The sequence below is a fragment of the Danio rerio genome, chromosome 9 (assembly GCF_052040795.2).
Source record: "Danio rerio strain M-AB ecotype USA chromosome 9, GRCz13ab, whole genome shotgun sequence".
NCBI classification, from domain to species: Eukaryota; Metazoa; Chordata; class Actinopteri; order Cypriniformes; family Danionidae; genus Danio; species Danio rerio.
The window spans coordinates 494747-521876 of NC_141029.1; the positions used below are offsets into that span (position 1 = coordinate 494747).

At 35.3% G+C, this 27130-nt stretch overlaps 2 protein-coding genes across 11 annotated transcripts; one reads left to right on the top strand and one right to left on the bottom strand.

Moving 5' to 3' along the window:
• Window positions 1-527: 527 nt before the first annotated feature.
• si:dkey-11f4.16 lies at window positions 528-14402 on the bottom strand. 6 transcript variants are annotated; one of them, NM_001430868.1, is made up of 12 exons: window positions 14075-14365; window positions 12997-13136; window positions 10945-11235; window positions 9970-10218; window positions 7803-7901; window positions 7652-7690; window positions 5968-6312; window positions 5432-5566; window positions 4179-4415; window positions 3828-4001; window positions 2864-3058; window positions 1825-2375 (listed from the first exon to the last, which is right to left on the bottom strand). In NM_001430868.1, the coding sequence occupies exons 2-12, from the start codon at window positions 13046-13048 to the stop codon at window positions 1843-1845; spliced, it is 2349 nt and encodes a 782-aa protein (NP_001417797.1). In that variant the 5' UTR covers window positions 13049-13136; window positions 14075-14365; the 3' UTR covers window positions 1825-1842. The 6 variants fall into 6 exon arrangements, with proteins under 6 accessions (XP_087123135.1, XP_087123133.1, XP_087123134.1 ...); XM_087267009.1 differs by lacking the exon at window positions 12997-13136 and having other exon boundaries at window positions 528-2375; window positions 5432-5563; window positions 14075-14402; XM_087267007.1 differs by lacking the exon at window positions 12997-13136 and having other exon boundaries at window positions 528-2375; window positions 14075-14402.
• On the top strand, window positions 11151-26699 carry si:dkey-11f4.20. 5 transcript variants are annotated; one of them, XM_087267231.1, is made up of 8 exons: window positions 11153-11258; window positions 12903-13013; window positions 15513-15580; window positions 19242-19529; window positions 20484-20732; window positions 21853-21927; window positions 22427-22564; window positions 23549-26699. In XM_087267231.1, the coding sequence occupies exons 4-8, from the start codon at window positions 19295-19297 to the stop codon at window positions 23683-23685; spliced, it is 834 nt and encodes a 277-aa protein (XP_087123357.1). In that variant the 5' UTR covers window positions 11153-11258; window positions 12903-13013; window positions 15513-15580; window positions 19242-19294; the 3' UTR covers window positions 23686-26699. The 5 variants fall into 5 exon arrangements, with proteins under 5 accessions (XP_087123353.1, XP_087123357.1, XP_087123356.1 ...); XM_087267230.1 differs by lacking the exon at window positions 11153-11258 and adding an exon at window positions 12460-12757; XM_087267227.1 differs by lacking the exon at window positions 15513-15580 and having other exon boundaries at window positions 11151-11258.
• Window positions 26700-27130: the final 431 nt, after the last annotated feature.

Sequence of the window (27130 nt, forward strand, 5' to 3'; positions counted from 1 at the left end):
CACCTGTATTTCTCATACCTGTTTGTACGTTTGTATACACCAAATTCAACATTTATTCATTAAAAAGTCAACATTAAACCTCAAGCCAATTTAATTCTCCATTAGTCTGTCACACTTTTAAACCCATAAGACAAAAATGAAACTGCAGTAATTCTTTCACCTTCAATAATGATTAAAAACATCTCCATGTACAGAGGAGCACAAAAAGAAAAAAGAAATGACAATTTGATCAGGAAAGCATTCAGCAAAACTGTAATAAATACTGTAGTTTAGTTTTTAATACAGTAAAGGTGTTTTATAAATTCTTTTTTTTAAGTATTTGGTCATATTACTATAGTTGTTGTGTTAGGATAGCAACTATAGATCTACTACAGATTAAGTCAAGTACTTTACAGCAGTGGTTCTCAACCTTTTTTTTTTTTTGCCAGAGACCCCCTTTTCCCCTGGAAAATATTGTAAGGCCCTTGTAAGGTAAGATTTAATTATATTACCGCTCATAAAAGTGTGCAGTAATAATGACCAACAAATTTGTTTTTAAACAAACGGTATGTTTATTACTATATCTAGATATGCTTATGCACAAATAGCCTAATGTAAAATATAAACGCAAAACATCAGTTGGCCATCAGTAACTGAAAAACGTGAGCCTGTGGTCTTTTGATTGGCCCTATATTAGTTGCGAAAGTTTCTTCTCAGTTGCTGTGATGTCCATCATCTCATGTTGGGTGTCAATTCTTTTGCAAAAATGCTCTGGGCTTGTTGCGGTGGATGAGTCGTTGCAATCTGAGCTGCATCCAATGCACTCACCCAACTCCACCCCTAACCCCACCCGTCACAGTGACGTCACTCGCTCCATTGAGTGCATTATATCTGATATTGCATCACTGAGGGATGTAATCTAAGCTTGCATCATAAAGGCTGCATTCAGATACTATTGGAGTCATCTGCAAATCTGTTATTAATTTGGACAGCCTCGTGCATTTATAAGCAAGAACTTTGCCGCAGATAATACTTTGTGGCTGGGTCAGGCACTCTTTGCTTCGAGAAAATGAAATAAAGCCATAGTTCAGGAAACTATCCTAGTATTTCCTGCATTTCGTGTTTCCAGTATTGCTAGTGCTGTGACCCAAAATGTTTGGATCTAGTATTAGTATTAGCTGCTGTGAATCAATGACTGTCTTTTTTTGTGGAGGACGAATAACAAATTTGTCAATTTTCTTGGTCAGTCAGGAGAGGAAATGAACTACGGCAACATGATCGTTCTCCTAATTCTCCACTGCAAAAAAACACAAAAAAACCCCACAGAGCTTACTGAGGCCCCCTTGTGCTACTTCTGGCCTTACACCTCTCATTCAGTCCCTCAGCAACAGCAGTGAATGGGAGATTACCACAAATACATTTCTGTGAATTCCAATTTGCTCAAACATTAATAGAAAAACTCCACGATAGTGTTACTGCAACTTACAAAAATGTTAAACGTATTCTCCCACAGCCTGCATAACAAACACCTCGCATAAGAGCTGAATTCTGTTTTTTTTTTTTTTGTAATTAGATGATAAAGTAAAACTTTATAAACGTGCACACATTAAAAACATCTAAATATTAAAAACCTTTGAGGATGTAAGATGCTGATGACCATTAAGTGCATCACCATCATCAGTGTCTATTGATGCTCGCAAAATTAGAGATGATTTAAATAATTTAATAAATAATTTAATAAGGTGGCGCTGAAAAGTGTGAGTGTAATGATCACACACATCCGTCAAAAGTAAGCGTTTACACTGAAAAACAATGGAAGAGTTGAATGTTTTCCTCTAGACAGCATTATTGGAGGCTTCAGTTTTATTTTTGAAGACGTTGCCTCTCTTCCTCCTCAAGTTCACTATTTTTTCTGTCTGTTTCGTTTCCCTCAGGGCTGATCTCATGTTGAGGTTTATTCTCTCTTTCTGTAGAGTTCTGTTTGTTCTGGTGTTCTTGGTTTTGAAAGTTGTCGCTCTGTATATCGTGCTGTTCATCTTTTGGCACAGACCGGTCATCTATTTTCTGCTCATGATCAGGGTTCTTTCCTTGATCGTCTTGTAAAAGTTCACCAATCCCTGCATCTGGAGGATTATTGCTCTCCTTCATGTCTTGTTTTGACTCGCTGCTCTCATCTCCCTCTCCATTATTATCATCGTAATTTTCAGATTTCTCTCCAGTAGTTTCTTCCTTTCGTGGACTCTCTACATCGTCATCATTATGATCAGCTTTTGCTTCATTATTGTCTTTGTTGTTGTCAGGTTTCACACTCTTCTTCTCAGTATCAGCACTGTGCTCATTCTGACTGGACAATGCATCACTGTTGTTTTGTATCGTCTGTTTCTCTGATGCTGAATCTGTAGCAAAAGTGAACAAGAAAAATCATCCACTAATCCAACATACAGCTGGAGACTAAATATGAGCTGTTCTGTGAGTTTACAAATATTTCCCAAGTGTTGTTTATCAGAGAGAATTTATTCAACACATTTTAATAACTCATTTTCTAATATTTATTTCTCTTCATCATGATGACAGCACATAATATTAGACTAGATATTCCTCAAGACACTAGTGTTCAGCTTACAGTGACATTTAAACTGAAAACAATATGAATATTATTGATTACAGCAGTTTTTACATTAAATTATTTTCATCCAAACAAAAAAACAAGACTTTCTCCCCGAAAACTAATAAATAATAGGAAACATGCTCTGCTAAACAACACTTGGGGAATATTTGACAAAGAATAAAAGAGTGAATGATGGAACATGGAGAATATCTTAATTTCTGAATGCAGTGATTTGCTGCTAGATTTGTTTCCTGAGACAAACATCATTTTAATTACCTGTGTTTTCCACGTGGTTTTCCTCCTGTTTTGTCTTTTCATCTTCAGCTGTCTGATGGGCCATATTGTCTTTCTCCGGGTCCAGTTCTTTTTGTTCATTTGCATTTTGGTTGTTCTCCACTGTGTCTTGTGTTCCTCTAGTTTTTGTGTCCTCTTTGTTTTCTTCAGTCACAGCAGGCTGTAGACTCGAACGCTCTGAGATGTTCAAGATATGTCGATTAGTAAATCTGCATCCTTCTCCTCATTAAAGTAAGTTATTGCTTGTATAATTGAAGTCTGCTAGACACAGATGATCAGGTTTGCACATAAACAGCCAGTGTAGAGTTTTTTTTGTAGCATTAAAAAAATATGTTGAATATATTTAAACACAGTTGAAGACAGAATTATTCACCCCGTTACATTTAATTTCTTTTATATTTTCCCCAATTTAACAGAGAGATTATTATTGACAACACATTTAATAACTCATCTCTAATAGCTGATGTGTTTCCTCTTCATCATGATGACAGCACATAATATTAGACTAGATATTCTTCAAGACACTAGTGTTCAGCTTACAGTGACATGTAAAGGCTTCACTAGGGTAATCAGGGTAAAGTTAGGGTAATTAGGCAAGTCATTGTATAACAGTGGTTTGTTCTGGAGATAGTTGAAAAATCTATATTTCTTAAGGGAGTTTAGTTTTTACACTAAATTATTTTACATCTAAACTAAAAGAAATCGGACTCCCCCTGGCCCCCGCCAAATAAATAATAGGAAACACTATAAACATGCTCTGCTAAACATCATTTGGGGAATATTTGACAAAGAATAAAAGAGAGTGAATCATTTTGTCACAATTATCATATGTAAATAAATAAAAAATCTAATTCCTGAATGTGAACAGAACATGGAGAATATGTGTGTTTCAGATTGCAGGGATTTGCTGCTAGATTTAAGTCCAGAGACAAACATCATTTATTACCTGTGTTTTCCTCGTGGTTTTCCTCCAGTATTTTCTTTTCATCTTCAGCTTTCTGCGGGTCCAGTTCTTTTTGTTCATTTGCATTTTGTTTGTTCTCCATTGTGTCTCGTGTTCCTCTAGTTTTTGTGTCCTCTTTGACTTTCTTCATCTCATCAGACTGTGGACTCGAACCCTCTGAGATGTTCAAGATATGTCAGTTAGTAAATTTATGTGGGTTGGTTTAAGGAAAAATGTAACAACACAGTTTAAACCATACGTTTCCACTTTAAAAATATACTTTGAATGAAAGACAGCAGTTTTTCAGTGTCCGTGTCGTGCTTTATATGAATACAGACATCGTCAGCATTTCACCTGTGTGTGATTCCTTCGTCTCCTTATGGTCTTTCTCCTGTGTGTTTGCTCCTGTGGTCTGTTCATCCTCATTTGTGGCTGTGACTTCACCCTCATTCTGCTGCTGATCTGACGTTTCTCCACTTTCATTCCTCTTTTCTGGCTTCTTTTCCTCTTCGTGATTTTGACGGCACTGATCTGACTGCGCTGGAGATGTTTTTTGCCTGTTTAAATCTTGGTGTGTATTTTCAGGTAATTCTTTATTAAGACAGAACAAAATGTCATTTGTAAAGGTTAGTTATTGCTTACAGAGTACATATTATTCCTGAATTTGAGGTCGGCTTTAAACACTTGCTGTTTTTGCAGTGGAACATAAAAGGAGAAATTTCTGGAATACTGTTATCATATATTAATTAAGCCACATGCTGGTCAGCATTTCATTTTGTGTTTAAAAGATATCTAATAGGGTGACGCAGTGGCGAGCATGATCGCCTCACAGCAAGATTATCGCTGGTTCAAGCCTCAGCTGGGTCAGTTGGTGTTTCTGTGTGGAGTTTGCATGTTCTCCCCGTGTTTGGGTTCGCTACGGTTTCCCCCACAAGTCCAAAGACATGCGCTACAGGTGAATTGAGTAAACTAAATTTGTCCGTAGTGTATGTGTGTGTAAATGAGTGTGTGTGGATGTTTCCCAGTGATAGGTTGCAGCTGGAAGGGCATCTGCTGTAAAAAAAAACCTATGCTGGATAAGTTGCCAGTTCATTCCGCTGTGGCGACCCCGGATTAATAAAGGGACTAAGTTGAACGAAAAATTTACAAATGAAGATATTTAATAGATTTTTTAAACAGACTAAAACAAGCCAGTGTCAGTGAAAATTGGATAGACGTCTACTAGACGTCTAATAATAATAATAATAGTCTCTGGAAATCTAATCGACATCTACTAATAAATGTCTAATAGATGTCTAAAACAGACTAGTCATCAACACACAGAGTCGGTGTAATCTGTGTGTATTTGATTATGTTTACACATTTATTAGACTTCTTTTAAACACAAAGTTGCTTGGTGGGATTAATCTATTCATGGCACTTTGTCATCTATAACCGTTCATCACTTTGATTTCTAAAAAAGAATGTTGCAGTAGCATAAATATACCAGGAAATTGGGGAAACAGCCTTGGTGCAAATATTACAGCCGTTGAAAAAAACAAAAACAGAGAGAATTAATAACAAAAATGCAGAATCAAGTGTTGTATCCTCAGACAAACATACTGTACCTGTGTTTGGTTGCCCATTTTCCTCTTTGTTTTTCTCTTTGTTTTTCTCTCCTGGTAGTTTGTAATTTTTTTCAGCTTGTGAATGAGTGTGTATGGTTGTTTCCCAGGGCTGGGTTACGGCTGGAAGGGCATCTGCTGCGTAAAACATATGCTGGATAAGTTATTGGTTCTTTCCACTGTGGCGACCCCCGATAAAGGGACTCAGCTGAAGGAAAATGAATGAATGAATCTGATATAGCCAAGAGAAGACATTTCCTATGCCTGCCGTTTAGTTAATCTCTCTCGCATGCGTAGCACTGTTGTAAAGCTTGACAGACCCAGAAATAAATCAAAATAACCCAAACTTTTGATGTAAATAAGAAAGTCATTTACACCCAAGATGCCTTCAGTGTGGGTAAATAATGGGATTATTTATATTTTGAGTTGAACAAACCCTTTAAAGCTCTTTTAGTGTAAATATAACAGCAAAATAAAACAAAACTGATTTTGTGTGTGTTTGAATCAAGTTTTGTTTTCTTCAGAAAAGCATATTTTACCTGTGTTTTGTTGCTCCTTTTTCTTCTCCTTTTCCTTTCCTGCTACTTTGTCATTTTTCTCATTATTCTTAGCATTATCAGTCTTTTGTTCTTCCGGTTTCTCTCTTTGTCCATCCTTCACTTTATCTTGGTCTTCTAGGGGTTTTCGGTTCAGAGTTACATTAGGTTGACTGCTGGCATTTCCTACTGCTACAAATGTATGCGGACTGTTCACATAATTGCACTGCTCTCCCTCATTTCCACTGGGATTCAGAAGTTTTTCTTCCTCATTTACACCTGGACTGTCTGATCTGTTCTCCTCATCCGGCCTTTCATTTTGAGACAAAAGTGATGTTTGACTGAGAGCTGAAACAAAGCAAATCACTTAAAAACAGACTCAGAGTCAATCTCTGAACACAGCAAAAATGCTTTTCATACTCAGAGTTTTTGTCTTCTATTTAGTCCAAATATCTAAACATGTTTAAATCAAGAAGCATTTTTTAGACAAGCACAGCACATTGTCTTGTTTTCACAAGTAATGTCAAAATTAAGTGAGTTTTTTAAATTGCAACAAGCTATATAATCTGCCAATGGTGTAAGCAAAGTATTGTTACGTCAAAAGGAAAAACTAGAATATTTAGATTACCCCATTGGCAGATTATTTTGGTTGTTTGTCAATAATTTATTTAAATTATTAAGCCTGACTTTTACAAAATATTTTTAATGTTTCTTAAAGTTAAATATAGAGGGCGAAGCAGTGGCGCAGTAGGTAGTGCTGTCGCCTCACAGCAAGAAGGTCGCTGGTTCGAGCCTCAGCTCAGTGGGTGTTTCTGTGTGGAGTTTGCATGTTCTCCCTGCGTTTGTGTGGGTTTCCTCCGGGTGCTCCGGTTTCCCCCACAGTCCAAACACATGTGGTACAGGTGAATTGGGTAGGCTAAATTGACCGTAGTGTATGAGTGTGTGTGTGTGAATGTGTGTGTGGATGTTTCCCAGAGATGGGTTGCAGCTGGAAGGGCATCCGCTGCGTATAAACTTGCTGGATGAGTTGGCGGTTCATTCCGCTGTGGCGACCCCGGATTAATAAAGGGACTAAGCCGACAAGAAAATGAATGAATGAATAAAAATTAAATATATTGTGTTCACTGGCAAACAGCTGTTGTTTTTTACCCAGACATTTAAAAAAAGCATATTTAGAGTAGTAAACACAACACTGTGATATTTTTATCATACCGTCAGAATCTCAAACTGCCCATGCTAATCAACATCTCACTGCTTTGTTAATTATGTCTCTTTTTAAAGCTGCTGTCACACTGCACTTTTCTCTCCATAGACTTCCGTTCATATGCACGTAAATGTGTCAGACCAGAAACACAAGCTCGTGCTTCAAGTTTTGCAGATCACTGGAAAGTTCAAGCTTGGTGAACTCTGACCTTTGAAATCGCATGACTTGATTGCATGAGACCAATTGAAGATCAAAACATGACCTCTCTGGACAGGAGCAATCACTTAATTTTTTTTTATGTCTAATCATCTTGTTTAATCCCCACCTCTTTTTGCAGCACCGTACAGCAAAATTTTGCAAGCTCAAACTCGAGTGTCGGCAGCATAAACTGCACTGAATGTTCAGAGGGAAATATATCAATGATTTCAATGCAGATATTTACAAAATATTATAATTATGAATATACACAAAGCTTGAGCTTACCATTCTCAGGGTCCATTTTCTCCTGTTCAGACTCCTTTGCTTCTCGTTTGCACACATGCAAGAAAATGATGTTAATCTTTGTAATAAAATCTTTCTCAGACATGAGTGTGAATTAAAGGGTGATTTGTTGTTTTTGTTTCTTGGCACTTACACTTTTTCTTCATGTAGATGATTATCGCCAGTATTATGAGGAAAATGAAAAGTATTACTATTAAGACTGGAATAATCACTTCAAGCCTCGCTGCTGCTCCTGCACAATCAATGAAACACAGCGTCAGTATCAGAGACTACACTGAACAAACTGAAACTGCTGTCTTTCATTTAAACTCCATTATTATATTGGGTTAGGTGAAAAATGATGGTTTCTGATTATAACCTGTTTTATTCAGTTTGCCATAAATAAAAAACGCTAGACTTTAAAACATTAGTTTCTCTTTAAGTGATATTTTAGTGTAAACAGCAGTCTTCATGTCATGGTTATGTGCTTTCAGTTTTTATGCATCTCTAAAATGAGATTACACTACCTTAATATCCATACTGAAAGCACCAGCAGATAGTTTTAGATAATAAAAAGACTGTCAATAGCATTACTAACTAACATTATATGTATTTATTATAGTTTAGTGCAGTACAACTTAACCTGGATTTAGATTTTTAAGTCAAACTAGAGCAATTCAATTAACTGATCGTCTATAAAAATCAACATTTTAACTCCTTGTTAAAATTGTATGTTTTTTTCTTTCTTTCTTTGAGCAGAATAAATATTTTAATTAGTATTAAATTACATTTTTAATCTACATTTTTAGGTCAAAACTTTAGTTTTGGAGTAATTTATAAATTTAGCTGTAAAAAATTACGGTAATATTTTAGGTTGGTCCAAAAATTATACTTTGATCTAAAGGCTAAATAAGATTTCTACTTTAAACTAAAATATATATTTAGTGTCTCTATACTAAACAATATTCTGATTTTGAGTAAATTGTTTAATTAATTATTTAATCATAATAAATATTTTTGATTTTTGATTAATGGGCATAACAGTGGCGCAGTGGGTAGCACGATCGCCTCACAGCAGAAAAATTGCTGGTTTGAGTCCCGGCTGAATCAGTGAGCATTTCTGTGTGGAGTTTGCATGTTCTCCTCATGTTGGCGTGGGTTTCCTCCGGGTTCCCCGGTTTTCCCTAAAGTCCAAACACATGCGCTATAGGGGAACTGGGGAAGCTAAATCAGCCGTAGTGTATGAGTGTGAATACAAGTGTGAATGGGGTTTCCCAGTGATGTGGCATCCACTTGATTAAACATATGCTGGATAAGTTTTCGGTTCATTCTGCTGTGGCAACCCCTGATGACTAAAGGGACTAAGCCGAAAACAAAATGAATGAATGAATTAGACTAATTTAGTTTTATAGTTTGAACCAAAGTTAAATTATACAGTATTTTTAGTTGGTTCAAAGTGTAATATTTGTCAGTGTTTATCAGAGTATTCAAATACATTGTGTTAAATGATTAACTAGTCGACTTCTGAACAGACATATTGTCAGGATTCTGACCCTCTGGTCTTGTCAATTCCTGCTTGTTCGGTGGTAGAGTCCAGACACTAGTCCTGTCTTGTCTTGTATGTTGTGCTCGGCTCAAGTATTCTCGGCTTGAGCACTTATTATCTATCATTGTACGTCATTTGTATAAGCGCCATCTTGCATCTAATCCTTGCAGATCACTTACAGATCTGTCACTGAACTGGACTACAAATAACATCATGCACTTCACACACACACCAGTTTCTGATTCCCTCTGATTACAAAAACACACACACAGCTGCAAACTCCTGGTAAATTACCTGGACTTTATATTCACCTCACACACACGTTGCTGAGTCTTGTTTTGCCTAGTGAACATTGCATTACATTGTTTTTTCCTGTTTGTCTTGTTGTTTGATCCGTGTCTTGTTAACGTTTTGATAGTTTGCCGCCTGATCATTATCCTGTATTTTGACTTTGTGTTTTGGATTATCTTTATGCTACTGTTTGCTCCTGCTATTGAGTTCTCTTTAAATAAACTGCATGTGCATTTTTGCATTGCCTTTTGGACTTACAGACTGCTGACGTACCTCATAGAAGCATGATATGGTTTGGTTAATTCTACTTCATTTGCATACTAATAATGTTGCAGAATTTGATGGTATCAAAAATGGTATCGAATATTGAGATTTTTCAATGCATCTTATCGAAGTTGTAAATTCCAGTATCGTGACAACACTACTGCACACCGTGATAAAAGCTTCAGCAATTAATCGCATCAGGAACATTTAATAAGCCGACCTGTGACGCAGTGCTGCAGATTGAAGTCTGTTGTTTTGCTGCTGACTTCATTCTTCACAGTGCAGGAGTAGACGGAGTCGCTGTTTTTCTGCTGCTCGCTGATGGTCAGTTTTACTCCCGGATGATCGATCACATTCGGCCCGCTCCACTTATACTGCAGCTGAGTCTTGTAGTCCACTGAACACAACAGCTCTTGAAGATTTGAGGTCTTGTTCACTGCACAGGTCACTCGAGGATCTGGAAGAACATCTGAAACACAAAAGCAGACAGGATATGAGGATGTAAAAACTCTCTGATATCAAAGACAGACACATACACTCAAATCCAGACATTGTAATTTAAAGGAGACCTGTTATTGCCCATTTTACAAGATGTAAATACAAAAGATGTAAGATGTAATGCCAAACTGTGGTGTTTTGGTGACTGTCGCTTTAAATTCAAATGAGATTGTGCTCTTTTCAGAAGTGGGCGGAGCTACAGCAACATGTAAAACAGCAGTGTGTGTGTGTGTGTGTGTGTGTGCTTCAGTGTGTGTGTGTGCTTGATGCTTCTGTCAGTCTATGTTGCTCCTTCATCTAAAACTCCACATCTATAATCCTCTTAGTCTATGCTGACATCATCTTCAGCAGCTCAAACACTCTAATGGCGAATGGACAGACGGCTGCTGCTCACTCAGGCCTGCTGCTTATGCTAAAGAGATGGAAAGACGGGCTTTAGTGGGCGGGGCTTTTCCTCTCTGTTGACATGTACAAAGGGAGAATGTCAATCACAGTGTTTCTGCATCAAGTCTGATTATAATAAACACAATTCATTCATGTTGACCATTAGAGGCTGGAGATATTCACACACTGCTGACACACACACACACACACACACACACACACTACTGGGTTTATAAAAGTGAGTTCTGCATAATAGTTCCCCTTTAGTATCTAGTCTTCTGCTGTCTGTCGATGAGCTGCGTCTGTAACTCACCCAGAACAGTTAAAGTATGTCTGGAGCTCTGGACTTTCCCGTTGATCGTGATGTCAGACTGGTATTGTCCGCTGTCTTGACTGGTCAGTTTCTTTATTGTGAGCTGTCCTGTTTCGAAATCAATCACCACCCGGTCTTTGAATGATCCGAATTCCTCCGTCTCCCTGTTGTCATACTCCACAACCTTATCTCCATTGTGTTTCCACAGGATTTCTACAGGCTTTCCACGAATGCTGGGAGTAAACGTGATCCGGCCTCCCATTTCTGCATAGTCCTCACAAAAAACAAAATCTACAGGAGAAGAGGAAGATTAGGTTTGTTAAAGTACTTCTGACACTCACAACAGCAACAGCAACATGTACGGGTCACAATTCACACCAAAATCTGAAAACATATAAAAGGTTTTATGTTTATGTTTGCATCATGCAGTTGAAGACTAAATAATACAGTTTTAACAACATGTTTTCAAATGTTTTTATCCCAGAGAAAGTCTTATTACTTGTAGATTTGCCAGAATAATATAAGCCTCCCTTTTCCGAATGACTTAATTAATAATTAACCAAGTAAAACCATTAAATGACACTTTAAGCTGAATACTAGTATCTTTATATATCTAGTCAGATATTATGTGCTGTCATTACAGAAAAGGCAAAATAGTTATTAAAATGTTTAATGTCTAAAAATTCTTCATGGATGGGTTGCAGCTATCTGCTGCGTAAAAATTTGCTGGATAAGTTAGCGGTTCATTCCGCTGTGGCGACCCCTGATTAATAAAGGGACTAAGCTGAAAAAAGAATGAATGAATGAATATTTAAAAATGTTGAAAATCTTAAACAGCAATTGGGAAATATTTAAAACATTATATAAATGTCACATCATGGCGAGTAATTTTGTCTTTAGCTCTACATATTTTGCTTATTTTTCATTTTTACAAATGCTTCAACATTTTCAAGACATCCCCAAAGTGTTGTAATGTCATTAATTGCTGTTAGACTCATTAATGTAGTATTTACAAAATGACAGTGTCATAATACTGTAATGCATTATTAATGTTTAAATCAAACTGGTGACACTTTACAATAAAGTATATTAGTTGACATTAGTTATCTAACATTAATTAATGAGGAAACATTTGTTGCAGAATGTGTTAACTAATGTTTAATTAGTAAACATGCAATGTTCATTGTCATTTCTTGTCAGTAAACAGACAAAAATATTTACCATCAAATATTTGTTGCTTCTGAAATAAACATTAAGATTAAAATGATTTTTTTTCTCCTCAAACTAGCCATTTCTCTACATGTTTCATTAACATAATAGGTTGATTAATTATTATTAGCTCAAAACAAACTTGACTTCAAACTAAAAATCACAAATTGGTGGAAACGCACATGAAAAATACTATAGTAAATCTAGCAGTAGATACATTAGTATAATATAGTTCTAGTAAAATATTATAGTAGTACATACTATAATATTTTAAACCCTGTTATCTACAGTTGCCATAGCAACACCACAACTATAATAATATAAACAAATGAGCCAGTACTGTAGTATTAGGGAAACTATACACCAGTTTACTGTAGTAAAAACTAAAGTATACAGTATTTATTACAGTTTATCAGTTCAGTATAGTTATTACGTGCCCCATTCAATAACAAAAGTTGTAAAAACCATGTAGCTACAGGATAATACACATTAGTATTTGCAATAACTTGCTGTAGTAACGTTAACTTATATGGGTCGAGTTGTGTGTATCTGTACAAAGGACCGTGCAGTACAAAGTTCAGTTTAAAAAAAGATCACTGAAACAGTTTGTTACTCGACTTTTTTGAATATATAATTCATCTCTATTTCTATATTTTAGATTGTCAAATTAACTCTGAATTTGACTTAAGAGTATTTATTGACCGAAACTTGTCCGTGTATCGACCTGAATAATGTTTTTCCCCTCACAGATCACTGCACCTGTAGGAGTGATTAGCCTAGCATGTCTCTGCCTGTTTTACGAGTTTCTCCAGCCATGTTTAAAAAGAAAATACAAGCGCTCACCTTGAAAACAGAAGCAGGTAAAGAACAGCAAAACCCGCACCACAAACTCCATTTCAGCTCCTGGCTGTTAGTTAGTTTCTCCTCTAACCGCGTGTTATTTAATGTCGGTGTGAAGTGTAAAACTCATCTGCTGCTTAAATCTCGACAAAGAAAACAAAAAAAGAGAATAAATGATAAAGTTGTTTTGTTTTAAAGTCGCGAATACCGAAAGTGAAAAAAACAGCAGTATCAGGTGACTTTTGAGGATGGGCGGAGTCCCAAACACACCTTACACGTAAAGCAGAACAGCAGCCTCTTTCATTGTGAACACAATTTTATTTATTTACTTGTTTGTTTGTTTGTTTGTTTATTAATCTAATCCTTTTATATGTATATTTTATTAACATTATAATTAATAATTTCTGTCATTTATTTACTTTTGTCTATGTTTCTGTCTCTCTGAATGTAATCACCCTTGCTATGTATTGTTTAGCCGTCCCAAGACTCTAAGCTCTTTATTTGATTATTGTTATTCTCTTCATTTTATATTCAGTGATGGAATACTAACCCCAACCCTAACCCACCTAATATAAAGTGGAACCATATTAAGTATAAAACATCAATTCAAATCAATTAAAAACTTAATTATTGTCATTTATTGCAAAGGTTGGCCTACATACCTACATTTATATACATTCAAACATATATATGCCAAAAAGAAACTGAATGAATGAATGAATGTCCATGACAGGTTTTGCTTTATTTAGCTGTACAAATGACCGCAGTAATGTTCAGTCAAAAAAGATTGTTTATAAATGTTTATTTATTTGTTTGTTTATTTGGCAGGGCCAGTGTACATTAAATGGCATTGCTGCATATTCAGCAGAAATAGCCAAAAGACAGATGTTAAAATTGTCACTCGACTATTTTGAATAACGTCTCTAAATTTATCTTAGATTATTAATTGAGCGAACTTGTCCGTGTGTCGGCCAGAATGATTCTATTTCCCCTCACAGACCTGTGGGCGTGATTAGCCTAGCATATCTCTGACTGTTTAGTTTCTCCGGTCCATGTTTAAGAAGAAAATATTAGCGCTTACCTTGAAAACAGAGGCAGGTAATGTACAGCAAAACCCGCACCACAAACTCCATTTCAGCTCCTGACAGTTTATTTTCTTACTACCCGATGTGGGCGCTCGCTATAATGCCGGTGTGAGGATGTAACCGCTGCATAAATCTCGACAGAGAACAGAGAATGAATGAAACGGTTGTGTTGAACGCGCAGTATCACAACCTTTAAGGATGAGTTTTATTTGGTGGACAGTGCTTTTTTATTTCATATATGTTTATTGTATTATGAACACGCTGTAGGCTACTCATACAGTGAAGAGATGTCCGCATGAAGCAGAAGCGGCGGCCGCTGTTGTCATCGTGACGCAATTCACCGAGAAGGAAACTTTAAAGGAACATTTGCCCCGAACACATCATATCAGTAACATTAAATATCTTGTACACTGTAAAGCATCTGCAGTTCCATATAGACTCATTAAAAGCTGTCGGATTCCCATTAAAATACATTAATGTGGTTCAAATGTTGTACAAAGATATTAATAGCTGGGTCTGTCTGCAGAAACGTGCATTTCTCTGTCTTTAAAGCATTATTAAACTATGTTTACAATTATATTTGAATGTGTAACAATATGACATGTGAAAAGCTACACCATTTTAAATCATCAGACGGACAATAATCGTGTCTTAGTGTTAAATTCCCAAACACTTATACAGCAGGTCCCCACAGCCATGATCGGTGTCTTATTTTGAGGTCAACAACAGATTTTTCTACCATCCAAAGCACTATAATGTATTCATAACAATCAAATATGATGTAAATGACATTATAAAAGAAAGATAATACCAAATAAATATAACAGAATATGGTGCTACAACAAAGTCTGTTCTTGAAAATAAAAATGACTCTGGTGACATAACTTGACTTCATCTTCCTATTTAATGGAGATCTATGAAGATAAGCCCATTGTAATTCAATTTTTCTCATCGTTATACACTTAATTAAAATGAGCTGAAACAACATAATTCTTGAGGTTTCATTAGGATAACTTATTTATTTAAAAATTTGTTAAAAGTGTTCGGTTAACTTAATCGATTTGTGTTTGGACAACATGAATGAATTGTGTGGAACCCTGCTGCTTTTACAGTGCATGAAACCTTTAGTTGGCATCACTGGTGAGACCTCCTTTATTGTTAGGGATTAGTAAAGCACTATAATATAAATGGATTAATCTGTTTAATTTAGAGAGTATATCATGATGGTCAGCATGTGTTGGATAACTTTCTATACCTCGCTCTGTAAAATGCATCTTCTTCATGAAAATTGTCTCTGGTGTTTATAGTGTTTTCCCTCATCACATTAAAAAACGTGTTGAGATGTGTAATAATTTAAAAGACAATCACTTTACATCCACTGAATTCTCTCAATATTTATCATTTAAATGATTGCATCAATACTTTCTCCACCAGATGGCAGGGTTGTGCTGAATTATGATGTGTAGTACTTACGTCATTGGGAAGCTGAAAGTTTTAGACAGGTAATTTGATGTAAATAAACTACTCATAATATGCATTGTCAAAAGTTGATCCCACTGTTTATTAACAAGCCTTAATTACTATGTACTTACATTTTAATCATTTTGGTACAATGAACTAATCTTGTAATTACATCTGTTGTTCTGCATTTATAATTACACTGTTGAACATCTCTTACACTTTAACCCAGCCTTAAGTTAAACATACACACACCATCAACCCTGTCCATGTCTTACCTAAACTTATTTTTACTAAGTACAGTAGTTTAGACCACTGAATATGAACTGGAACCAAAATAAAGATCTAACAATTGTAATAATCTATTACAAAGGTTAGCCAGAAATTAAATACACTCATTTATATATATATATATATATATATATATATATATATATATATATATATATATATATATATATATATATATATATATATATATATATATTTACAACATGAATGAATTGTGTGGAACCTGTTTTTTTACAGTGCATGTTCACCCATATGCTGAATTACTGTTTGGATATATAAATTATAATAAAATACTGTAGTAATATTGAAGTTTTCTACAACTAAACACTCTCAGAAATAAAGGTAAGAGTCAGTTCAGCTGACATTCAAGTGGTCCTAAAAGTTTGATGATTTTCTTTCTCCTGTTAAAAACAAAGATATGCTATATTCTAAAGAATGTTTATTTCAAAAACACCGTTGTATTTACCATGGTGTTTTTTTCATGTCAGTATGTCATATTTACAGGACACAAAACACATTAGCAGTATCATTTTTGTGCAATATATATATATATATATATATATATATATATATATATATATATATATATATATATATATATATATATATATATATATATATATTCTCTAAGAGATTTCCAAACAAACTGAATTTCTATATTGTAGTCTGTTTTTATTTGTTTTTGTTTTGATTTTGTTGTTGTTGTTGTTGTAGTATTAAATCATGTCTGGTGAATAGTGTAACGCTTCCTCCACACACACTCTCAGATGTTCGATCACTCTCACACACACACAGGAAATTAAAGCACAGTAGACTCGTTTGTTTTAAAACAAAGCGTTCTGAAACTCCAGTGAAGATGCTGGCAGTAATTCTCCTTTTACATTTAATCTGCATTTTCTCCAATGGTAAGATGAACTTTAATCATGAAAGTATCTGTAAATCTCATACTAAAACCTTTCTGGGAGTTTTGCCTTTAGAAATGTAATGTGTGGAGTTCTTGCTTTGTATCTAAAAACATCTAAAAATTCTTAAAACAAAAAGCATTTTCCAGATGATCAAAACAATATAGTGTTGTTCTGAGAAATAATGAGTCAAAATGAAGTGAGTTTCTCCTTAAAACAAGCAGAATAATGTAGTTTTTTTTCTTTTGACGTGAGGTTATTTCACTCACCGCATTGTCAGATTATTCTGCTTGTTTTAAGGAAAACTCTCTTCATTTTGACTCATTTTTTCTCAAAACTAGTCAATGTTTTGTGCTTGTCTTGAAAATAAGATATTTGAAAATTAAATTAATGAAAATTAAGGAGAAAATGTATTTAATTGATCAGTCCCCAACATGTCAACATGTGTTTTTGTCATTGAGGTTGTTGTTGTTTTACACAGTTTTTAAAGTAATTGTATTACTTGCCATTATAAATCCTTTAAATGTAAAGAATGTGTTTCAGATCAGAGCTGCATTTCTGTGTAAAGCCACTGTCCTTGAAAAATCCTTAAAAATATCTGTAATTTGACAGTTTTTCTGTATTTTGTGATTCTTGTTTTTTATTTCTGCTGTTGAACTGCATTATGAGATCTTGATCTTTCTTCCAGCAGTTTTTAACCTGTGTAAGTTTGTGAAGTGTGTGTTCTGCACATGTGTAATAGTGTGCTATATCGTGTGTGTTGGTGTTGTATATTACACTACAGAAACCCTGTAATAAACTGCAGCACATTTACTCTTATTTTACGTTCCTCTAGATAGTATTACTTATATAATTTAAGCCACAAAAATATCAATGAAAGGCACTATTCAGGAATTTTCATCATCAGAAGTGGACAGAAAAGAGATCAACATCCCATAATGCACTTCACCACCACTAATAAACACTAAACACAGAAGAAAGTTCATTAGCTGATGTGTTTACAGTATACAGAGTTGAATCAGTCTGTATTAAAAGGTTGTGTTTGCTGTATATGCAGCACACAGATGTGCATTCTCACTTTATTATTTGTAATGTTTCTGCTTTTATACCGCTTTATTTCTTTAATTTTGTTTTACAGATAAAGTTTGTTTGTAACCCTCACACTGTGAAAAGTGATTAGTTACTTTACTTAAAGTGAGTAAAGCGGTTATAAACTGCACTTGTTAAGTTGACCTAAGTTTTGCAAATAATTCATTTACTTTTATTTACAGATTTTTTAAAAGTAAAGTTAACTAATCGCTATAGCTTCTACAGTACATTCATCTGATTTATCAGCTTTTTTATTCTTAATAAATTTGCAACAATTTCAAAAACTCTTCTTCCACATTGTCATTATGGGAGATTGTGTGTAGAATGTTGAGGAAATCAATCAATTTGATCAGTTTTGGAATAAGGCAATACTTTATCTCAATCAATACTTTCTGCATGCACTGTATATGTATGTACAGTTGAAGTCAGAATTATTCGCCCCCCTGATTTTTGTTTTCTTTTTAAATATTTCCCAAATGATGTTGAACAGATTGAGGAAATGTTCACAGTGTGTCTGATAATATTTGTTCTTCTGGAGAAAGTCTTATTTGTTTTATTTCGGCTAGAATAAAAGCAGTTTCTAATTTTTTAAGCATCATTTTAAGGTCAATATTATTAGCACCTTTAAGCTATATATTTTCTCGATAGTCCATCAAAACATCGCTATACAATAACTTGCCTAATTACCCTAACCTGCCTAGTTACCCTAATTACCCTAGTGAAGCCTTTACATGTCACTTTGAGCTGTATAGAAGAGTCTTGAAGAATATCTAGTCTAATATTATTTACTGTCATCATGACAAAGAGGAAATTAATCAGTTATTAGAGATGAGTTATTAAAATTATTATGATTAGAAATGTGTTGAAGAAATCTGCTCTCCGTTAAACAGAAATTGGGGAAAATTTTAACAGGGGGTGAATAATTCACACCTCAGCTGTATGTATATGTATATACACCACTTTGTCTTTCCCTCTGAGTCTGGTTGTCAGTTGTTCTTTACGTTCTCCTATGGCATCTGTGTGTTGTCTGTGTGTTTGCTTTAGTTTTGTTAGTAAGTTGTTTATGCTGTGTTTGGATCTTCACCTTATTTTTGTGTTCCTGCACAATATACTGCAGCGTAACAACAGGTGAGAAAACACCCTGAAAATTCTGGGTTGTATTAACACAACATTTAGGCCAATTATGGACAGACCTGTTGAGAAATAGTTTTGTTAAATTAAAATAACTCTTTTTACCCAGCGGTTGGGTTTATTTTTATTTTTATTACCCAGCATTGAGTTACAACAACCCAGCATTCTTTATGATATAGCATATCTAGTTTTGTGTTCAACAGGAGAAACTCATCAAACTTTTTCGATGCACTTGAATATCAGCTGAACTGACCCTTGAATAATCATGCTTTAATACGGCTTTATTTCACAGCTGAATCTCCCTGTGTATACAAAAAAGTGGGTGAAAACGTTGTGATTGAGCTGATGATTGATCAGTTAAATCCAGGCGACCACCTGATCTGGAAGAAAAGCCAAATGAAAGTGTTTGAGAAAAAAAACTCAGCTGTGAAGACGAAGAACGAAGGGTTCGACATCGACCACTCAGGGTCTCTGATCATAGAGAATATACAGACTGACAAATCTGGAACATACAAGGCTGAAGTCTTTAATAGTGATGGAAAATCAAAAACAAAGATGGAAATACAGCTTTGTGTACAAGGTAAGCTCTGATATGTGATATTGAATGTTTAATGTAATAAAATTCTGATGATGCGCTGCAAACAAAATGAGTGTGTCCTGTTTCTGTCCAAATATCTAAAGATGATTAAATCAAGAAGCAGACGAGTAGAACTTATAGTTATTTTTTCAGAAATATCAAGTGAAAATGTGTAGTTTTTACTTTGAAGTAATATTATTTAGCTTGTTTAAAGGAAAAATGTACTTCATTTTCACTTATTATTGCTGAAGAATAAACTATATTTTGTGCTCGTCTAGAAAATGCTTCTTGATTTAATAATCTTTAGATATTTAGACTAGAAACAAGACAATGGCGGCCTTAAGATTGACCCGAAGGCCAAGTGTTGTGCCCTAAACGTGTTCAGCCTTCATGGAAATATGAAATGGAAAACCCATTCATTTTGTCTGATGTTCAGATCATTTTAGATGATTTTAAATTTGTCACCATTACTAGGTCTTAAGGTCTTTTTAAAATAAGTTTTTTTTTGTTTTGTTAAAACTATGTACAGATTATTTTCACCCGTATAGGTCAACAGGAGTTAATATTCTAATGGTGTGTGTGTGTGTGTGTGTGTGTGTGTGTGTGTGTGTGTGTGTGTGTGTGTGTGTGTGTGTGTGTGTGTGTGTGTGTGTACGTGTTTTTGTGACATATCAGGACACAAATCTGTATAATGACATGGGTATGACACAGGTATTACAAAAAGGAGGTGAAATATGAGGACACTGGTGACGTCCTCATTTCTCAAAATGCTTATAAATCCTACAGGATGAGTTTAATCAGAGAGTAAAGCTGCACACAGTCTCCTGTGATGGTAGGGTTTAGGGGTGGGGTGGGGTGAGGGCAATACAATATACGGTTTGGGCTGCATAAAATGAATGGAAACCTATGTAATGTCCCCACTTTTCACAAAAACAAACATGTGTGTGTGTGTTTCAGAGCCAGTGTCTGAGCCTTCCATCACAGTCCAGTGTGGGGATGAAGGTGTGCATCTGTCCTGCATTTTCCTGTCCGGCACAGAGGCGTCTGTGTCCTGGATGAAGAATGGACAGAAAACTGATAAAACAGCTGCAGTTTTACACATCAGCTGGTCTGAGCTGGAACTCGGGGACTCTTACTCCTGCACCGTCAGCAACAGGATAAGCCTAAAGTCTGCTAAAGACGTCCAGCCGGCGTGCTCCAGCACAGGTCAGTATATTCAATTCAGAAGCTTATTTTCTATTGCGCTTCCCACAATAATTATCAGTCCTATTAAAAATTTTGCCCTACCTTTTCTCTTATAATAAGTTATTAGATTTGCCATTTGGTTCATAATGAATAGGAAAGGAACGATGACATTTGATGCCAGGCACCAGAAGAGTAATTCAATATTCAATGCACAAAAGTCAATATTATTCGCCTTGCCTTGAATTTCCTTTTCCAGTATTTCCCAAATGATATTTAACAGATTCAGGAAATGTTCACAGTGTTTCCTCTAATATTTGTTCTTCTGGAGAAAGCCTTATTTGTTTTATTTCAGCTAGAATAAAAGCAGTGTTTAATAGTGTTAAAGTCATGTTAAGCTCAATATTATTCACCCCTTCAGCAATATTAGTGTTGGATTGTCTCCAGAACAAACCACTGTTATACAATGACTTGCCTAATTACCCTAACTTTACCCTAATTACCCTAGTGAAGCCTTTACATGTCACTTTCAGCTGAACACTAGTGTCTTGAAGAATATCTAGACTAATATGATGTGCTGTCATCATGGAGAAGAGCAAACACATCAGCTATTAGAGATGAGTTATGAACACTGTTATGATTATAAATGTGTTGGAAAAACTCAACTTCAACCGAGTATAAAAATACATTCAGTATGACAAAACTAGTCTTAAGTGCAGTTAAAATGGTAGATTTTTCTTTTATGCCAAAAATCATTAGGATACACTGCGAAAATGTGCTTTTCTGGATCAAGTTTTGTGTCTTGTTTCTAGTCCAAATATCTCAAAACTCTTAAATCAAGAAGCTTTTTCTAGACAAGTAAAAGTATAGTGCTGTTTTCAGAAATATTGAGTCAAAATGAAGAGAGTTTCTCCTTAAAACAAGCAGAATAATCTGCCATTGTGGTGAGTGAAATAAGATTATTTCAAAGTAAAAACTACATTATTTTGCTCACTGCATTAGCACATTATTTGGCTTGTTTAAAAAAAGAAAACATTATGAAAGACGACCTTTATGACTGGTTTTGTAGTCACATATATTTTAACTCTTTAATAATTATAATTAAATAACTATTTATTTCCATTTTAAAATGGCCTAAATGCAGAAAACACAACAAACGCAGATGGAGACAGAAAGAAAGACGAGGACGGAGGCGGCAAAGGAGAAAACAATAATGATGGTAAATGTCTTTTTTCATACTGTCACATACTGTAATTAATCATATCTCGCATTATAGATCTGCCATTGATATTCATCTTATCTCTCTAAAAATACTAGGTTGTTGTAGCTCAAATTTGAGTCAAATAAAGACAAACTCTTTGTTTAAACGATCTGATTTAGATTTATTTCCTGGTTCTGAGTTGCGACTGGAGAGGCATCCAGTGCTGGAATAGTTGGTGGTTCATTCCGCTGTGGTGACCCTTGATGAATAAGGGACTAGGCCGAAGGAAAATGAATGAGATTTAAATGACACTTTTTAACTTATTACCAGTTGGGTTTAATATAGCTCTTGATTTATTTAAGTAGCTCCTTGGTCCTGTGAGACGGGATGTCCACACATGTAGAGGAGTCACAATAAAGCTCAGCATGACTTATTATTACTCATTATTACATCATACAGTACTGTACGTCATTGATGTGTTTGCTCTGTTTTGAAGCTGTTTTCTGTGTTGTTTTAGATGGGCAGAGTTTTCTCTTTGGTCTGGATTTGTGGATGGTGGTGTTGGTGGCAGTGGCCGGCGGAGTCTTCCTCATACTCTTCATCATCTGTGTCGTCTGTATTTGCTGCCGCAGGAGAAACAAGAGCAAGGCTGAAGGTACACGGACACAGAGACACAGATTCTCCCATTCTGGGCTTTATTTTAAGGACTAGGTCTAAAGGGTGGGATTTTAAGGGTGGGAAAAACAGTCTGCACACCAAGTGCATGATCTAAAGCTTATTCTTTTAATGAGTTATAGGTGTGTTTTGGGCATAACAACCATTAAACCAATCAGAATCTAAATTCAGTTCTAGTTTCCTGTAAACGAATGAGTGAACAATAACAATGAAGTGTTATATTCAAACACACTTCCTATACTAAACCCCAACAAATCTAAATCAAATCTAGCAAACCTAAACTAAAAATGCTGAAGCAATTGTAAATATGCACATAATAAACACTACTACTCATAATAACTCTAAAATGGCCATAAATAAACTGACTAAAGCAGAGCCAGATTCCTCTACCGCCCCCTGAGGTGAAGATGAGGTAGTGTTTTTATATTTATGTAGACAATTTATTTTTATTTTTTTACAACTTAATCTTTTATTTTTCATCTTTAAATATATTTGTGTACTGCTTTACATCCCTGTGTGTATGATAAGCAATGAGTGCACAGTTTGGACCAGCATTTGCACAAAACACTCTTTAAATATCAATATAATGTTAAAAATCTGGAATCCTAGAGTTAAAAAGACAAAAGACAAAACATTGAGAAAATCCCCTATAACGTTGTTTGTTAAAGTTATCTAGCAATGCATATTACTATTCAAAAATTAAGTTTGAACATATTTGCAGTAAGAAATGTATGTCTTCACGGACCATGATCTTCACATAATATTCCAATGATTTTTGTCATAAAAGGAAAATCAATAATTCTTGCACAAATCTACCTGTGTGAATGAAAGGTGCAGTCTGTAGGACTGGGTCACTGGGACTCAGGATCACAAATTCCAAATAAAGTCTGCATATTCTGAAATATAATCTACATAGTTAATTCAGATGTCATTTTCACATGCTTCTTCTGCATGTGTTGTTCAGAGGAGAAGGAGTTTCGCCTGGCACCACTGATGCCGGATAACTCCAGCCAGCCGGAAGAGCAGCAGTACATGCAGCAGAGCGAATCTCTCAGGCCTTCAAAAAGCCAGCGGCCGCTGCCACCTTTACCCAATGCTTGAGCTCCAGAGTTAGCGGACACCTAGCAGCAGAAGAACAGACTGAACACACAGAGACTCTGATGATAACAACAACGATGATAACAACAACAAACAATTACAACAACAACACTGACGATAACAACAATGATAACAACAACTACAAAAGAAAAAGAGCAATGACAACAACAAAACAACACTGTAAACAACAGCAACAACAATAACACCATCACCGACACCTACATCAAAACACCACCAACAACAATGACACCAACATATAAACAACACCAACCCCAAAACAACAGCAACAACAACACCAACATATAAACAACACCAACATCAAAGCAATAACACCAACATATAAACAACACCAACATCAAAGCAATAACACCATCACCAACAACACCAACCTCAAAACAACAACAACATATTAACAACACCAACATCTAAACAATAACACCAACACCAAAACACCACCAACAATAACACCAACATATAAACAACACCAACATCTAAACAATAACACCATCACCAACAACACCAACCCCAAAACAACAACACCACCAACATATAAACAACACCAACCCCAAAACAACAGCAACAACAACACCAACATATAAACAACACCAACATCAAAGCAATAACACCATCACCAACACCAAAACACCACCAACAATAACACCAACATATTAACAACACCAACATCTAAGCAATAACACCATCACCAACCCCAAAACAACAGCAACAACAACACCAACATATAAACAACACCAACATCAAAGCAATAACACCATCACCAACCCCAAAACAACAGCAACAACAACACCAACATATAAACAACACCAACATCAAAGCAATAACACCAACATATAAACAACACCAACATCAAAGCAATAACACCATCACCAACCCCAAAACAACAGCAACAACAACACCAACATATAAACAACACCAACATCAAAGCAATAACACCAACATATAAACAACACCAACATCAAAGCAATAACACCATCACCAACAACACCAACCTCAAAACAACAACAACATATTAACAACACCAACATCTAAACAATAACACCAACACCAAAACACCACCAACAATAACACCAACATATAAACAACACCAACATCTAAACAATAACACCATCACCAACAACACCAACCCCAAAACAACAACACCACCAACATATAAACAACACCAACCCCAAAACAACAGCAACAACAACACCAACATATTAACAACACCAACATCTAAACAATAACACCAACACCAAAACACCACCAACAATAACACCAACATATAAACAACACCAACATCAAAACAATAACACCAACACCTACATCAAAACACCACCAACAATAACACCAACATATTAACAACACCAACATCAAAACAATAACACCAACACCAACCCCAAAACAACAACAACACCAACATATTAACAACACCAACATCTAAACAATAACACCATCACCAACCCCAAAACAACAGCAACAACAACACCAACATCAAAACAATAAAACCAACACCAACCTCAAAACAACAACAACACCAACATATTAACAACACCAACATCAAAACAATAACACCAACCCCAAAACAACAACAACACCAACATATTAACAACACCAACATCAAAACAATAACACCAACACCAAAACACCACCAACAATAACACCAACATATTAACAACACCAACATCAAAACAATAACACCAACACCAACCCCAAAACAACAACAACACCAACATATTAACAACACCAACATCAAAACAATAACACCAACACCAAAACACCACCAACAATAACACCAACATATTAACAACACCAACATCAAAACAATAACACCAACACCAACCCCAAAACAACAACAACACCAACATATTAACAACACCAACCCCAAAACAACAGCAACAACAACACCAACATATAAACAACACCAACATCAAAGCAATAACACCATCACCAACACCAAAACACCACCAACAATAACACCAACATATTAACAACACCAACATCAAAACAATAACACCAACACCAAAACACCACTAACAATAACACCAACATATTAACAACACCAACATCAAAACAATAACACCAACACCAACCCCAAAACAACAACAACACCAACATCTAAACAATAACACCAACACCTACATCAAAACACCACCAACAATAATAACACCAACCCCAAAACAACAAAACCAACATATAAACAACACCTACATCAAAACAATAACACCATCATCAACAACAAAACACCAACATCAATACAACAACAAAGCCACCACCAACAACAAAACAACTACACCAAAAACACCACCACCAACAAAAACAACAATACAAAACAACAACACTGACACTGACAACAACAGTGATATTAACAACAAAGACAACAACACCAGAGGGGTATTACACAAAACAAGATCAGCGATTAAGCTGGAATTTTCAAGCTATCCTGGGACCTGTACCATATGGCTATATATATATATATATCAGAAAGAAAAAGTGGTAACTATCAACTAGTGTTTATTACCCGTCTATTATTCAGATATTGACTGTTTATTAGTACTGTATAAAGCACATATTCTGCATGCTCTTATTCTACATCTCTAATACCTAAACACAACTACTGCCTTAATCACTGTTAATAAACACATAATTCGGAGGCAAACCCTAAATAAAATGTGAGTAATAAACCTAAATGTAAAAGATTAAAGAGTAGACAGATGAGGATGAAATAGTTAAACTAAACAGATATAATATATTCACAATATTGATTAAGTGTTTGCAATAAATCATGATAAATTTCCTAACATTATTGTCCATTTAAGTCAAAGTGAGCAACAGGTAATGTGTTCATATGTTTCACCTCTTCATATGTTTCCAAAGTCTCAGGAATGGGAGTTCCCAGATTATTTTTCAAGCTTTGCGATAAGATTAAACACTGTGATCCTTTAAACAGTATATTGACATGTGCTGGATACTCATTACTGCTAATCCTTTGCTGTTTACTTCCATTAAACACTGTGCTGTTATATTTTGTGTTGTATGTGTTTTATAAAATGATATAATGTTTGTTTGTGTGTTTTTTGTGGCATCTATTGTACAGCAAATTCAGCTTTTACATGTCAGTATTCCACTGAATCTAGGTCATTTCCGTTGTGAATGTGCAAATCTACGTGAAGTTTTGTTATTGTGTTCAGCGAGACCACCTTTGTGCAGCGCAGCAGACTTTTCCTGTCTTAACGTTGAACTGTGGTTACGAGATCTGCTTTAGTAGACAGTATTGTACAGATGTCTCACACACTGATCTGCAGTCCAATACACTCATGAATACACTAGTCATGTACACTATAGAAGTCTGATATTAATTTAAGGTGATGTAGTTGCATATGTTCCTTAGTAGACACAATGAATTATGCACATTACATGTAATTAACCCCAACCCGCATTCTGACCCCTACCA

Excerpts from the sequence above, each read along its gene's own strand:
- si:dkey-11f4.20 (XM_087267227.1), top strand. The coding sequence starts at position 12,935 with ATGTCTCTGCCTGTTTTACGAGTTTCTCCAGCCATGTTTAAAAAGAAA. Across the intron at positions 21,928-22,426 it reads AGGAGAAAACAATAATGATG|ATGGGCAGAGTTTTCTCTTT; the intron begins GTAAATGTCTTT and ends GTGTTGTTTTAG. Across the intron at positions 22,565-23,548 it reads AAACAAGAGCAAGGCTGAAG|AGGAGAAGGAGTTTCGCCTG; the intron begins GTACACGGACAC and ends TGTGTTGTTCAG.
- si:dkey-11f4.16 (XM_087267007.1), bottom strand. The coding sequence starts at position 14,126 with ATGGAGTTTGTGGTGCGGGTTTTGCTGTACATTACCTGCCTCTGTTTT. Across the intron at positions 11,236-14,074 it reads TACCTGCCTCTGTTTTCAAG|ATTTTGTTTTTTGTGAGGAC; the intron begins GTAAGCGCTAAT and ends CTTCTCCTGTAG. Across the intron at positions 7,691-7,802 it reads CATCTACATGAAGAAAAAGT|CAAAGGAGTCTGAACAGGAG; the intron begins GTAAGTGCCAAG and ends GCAAACGAGAAG.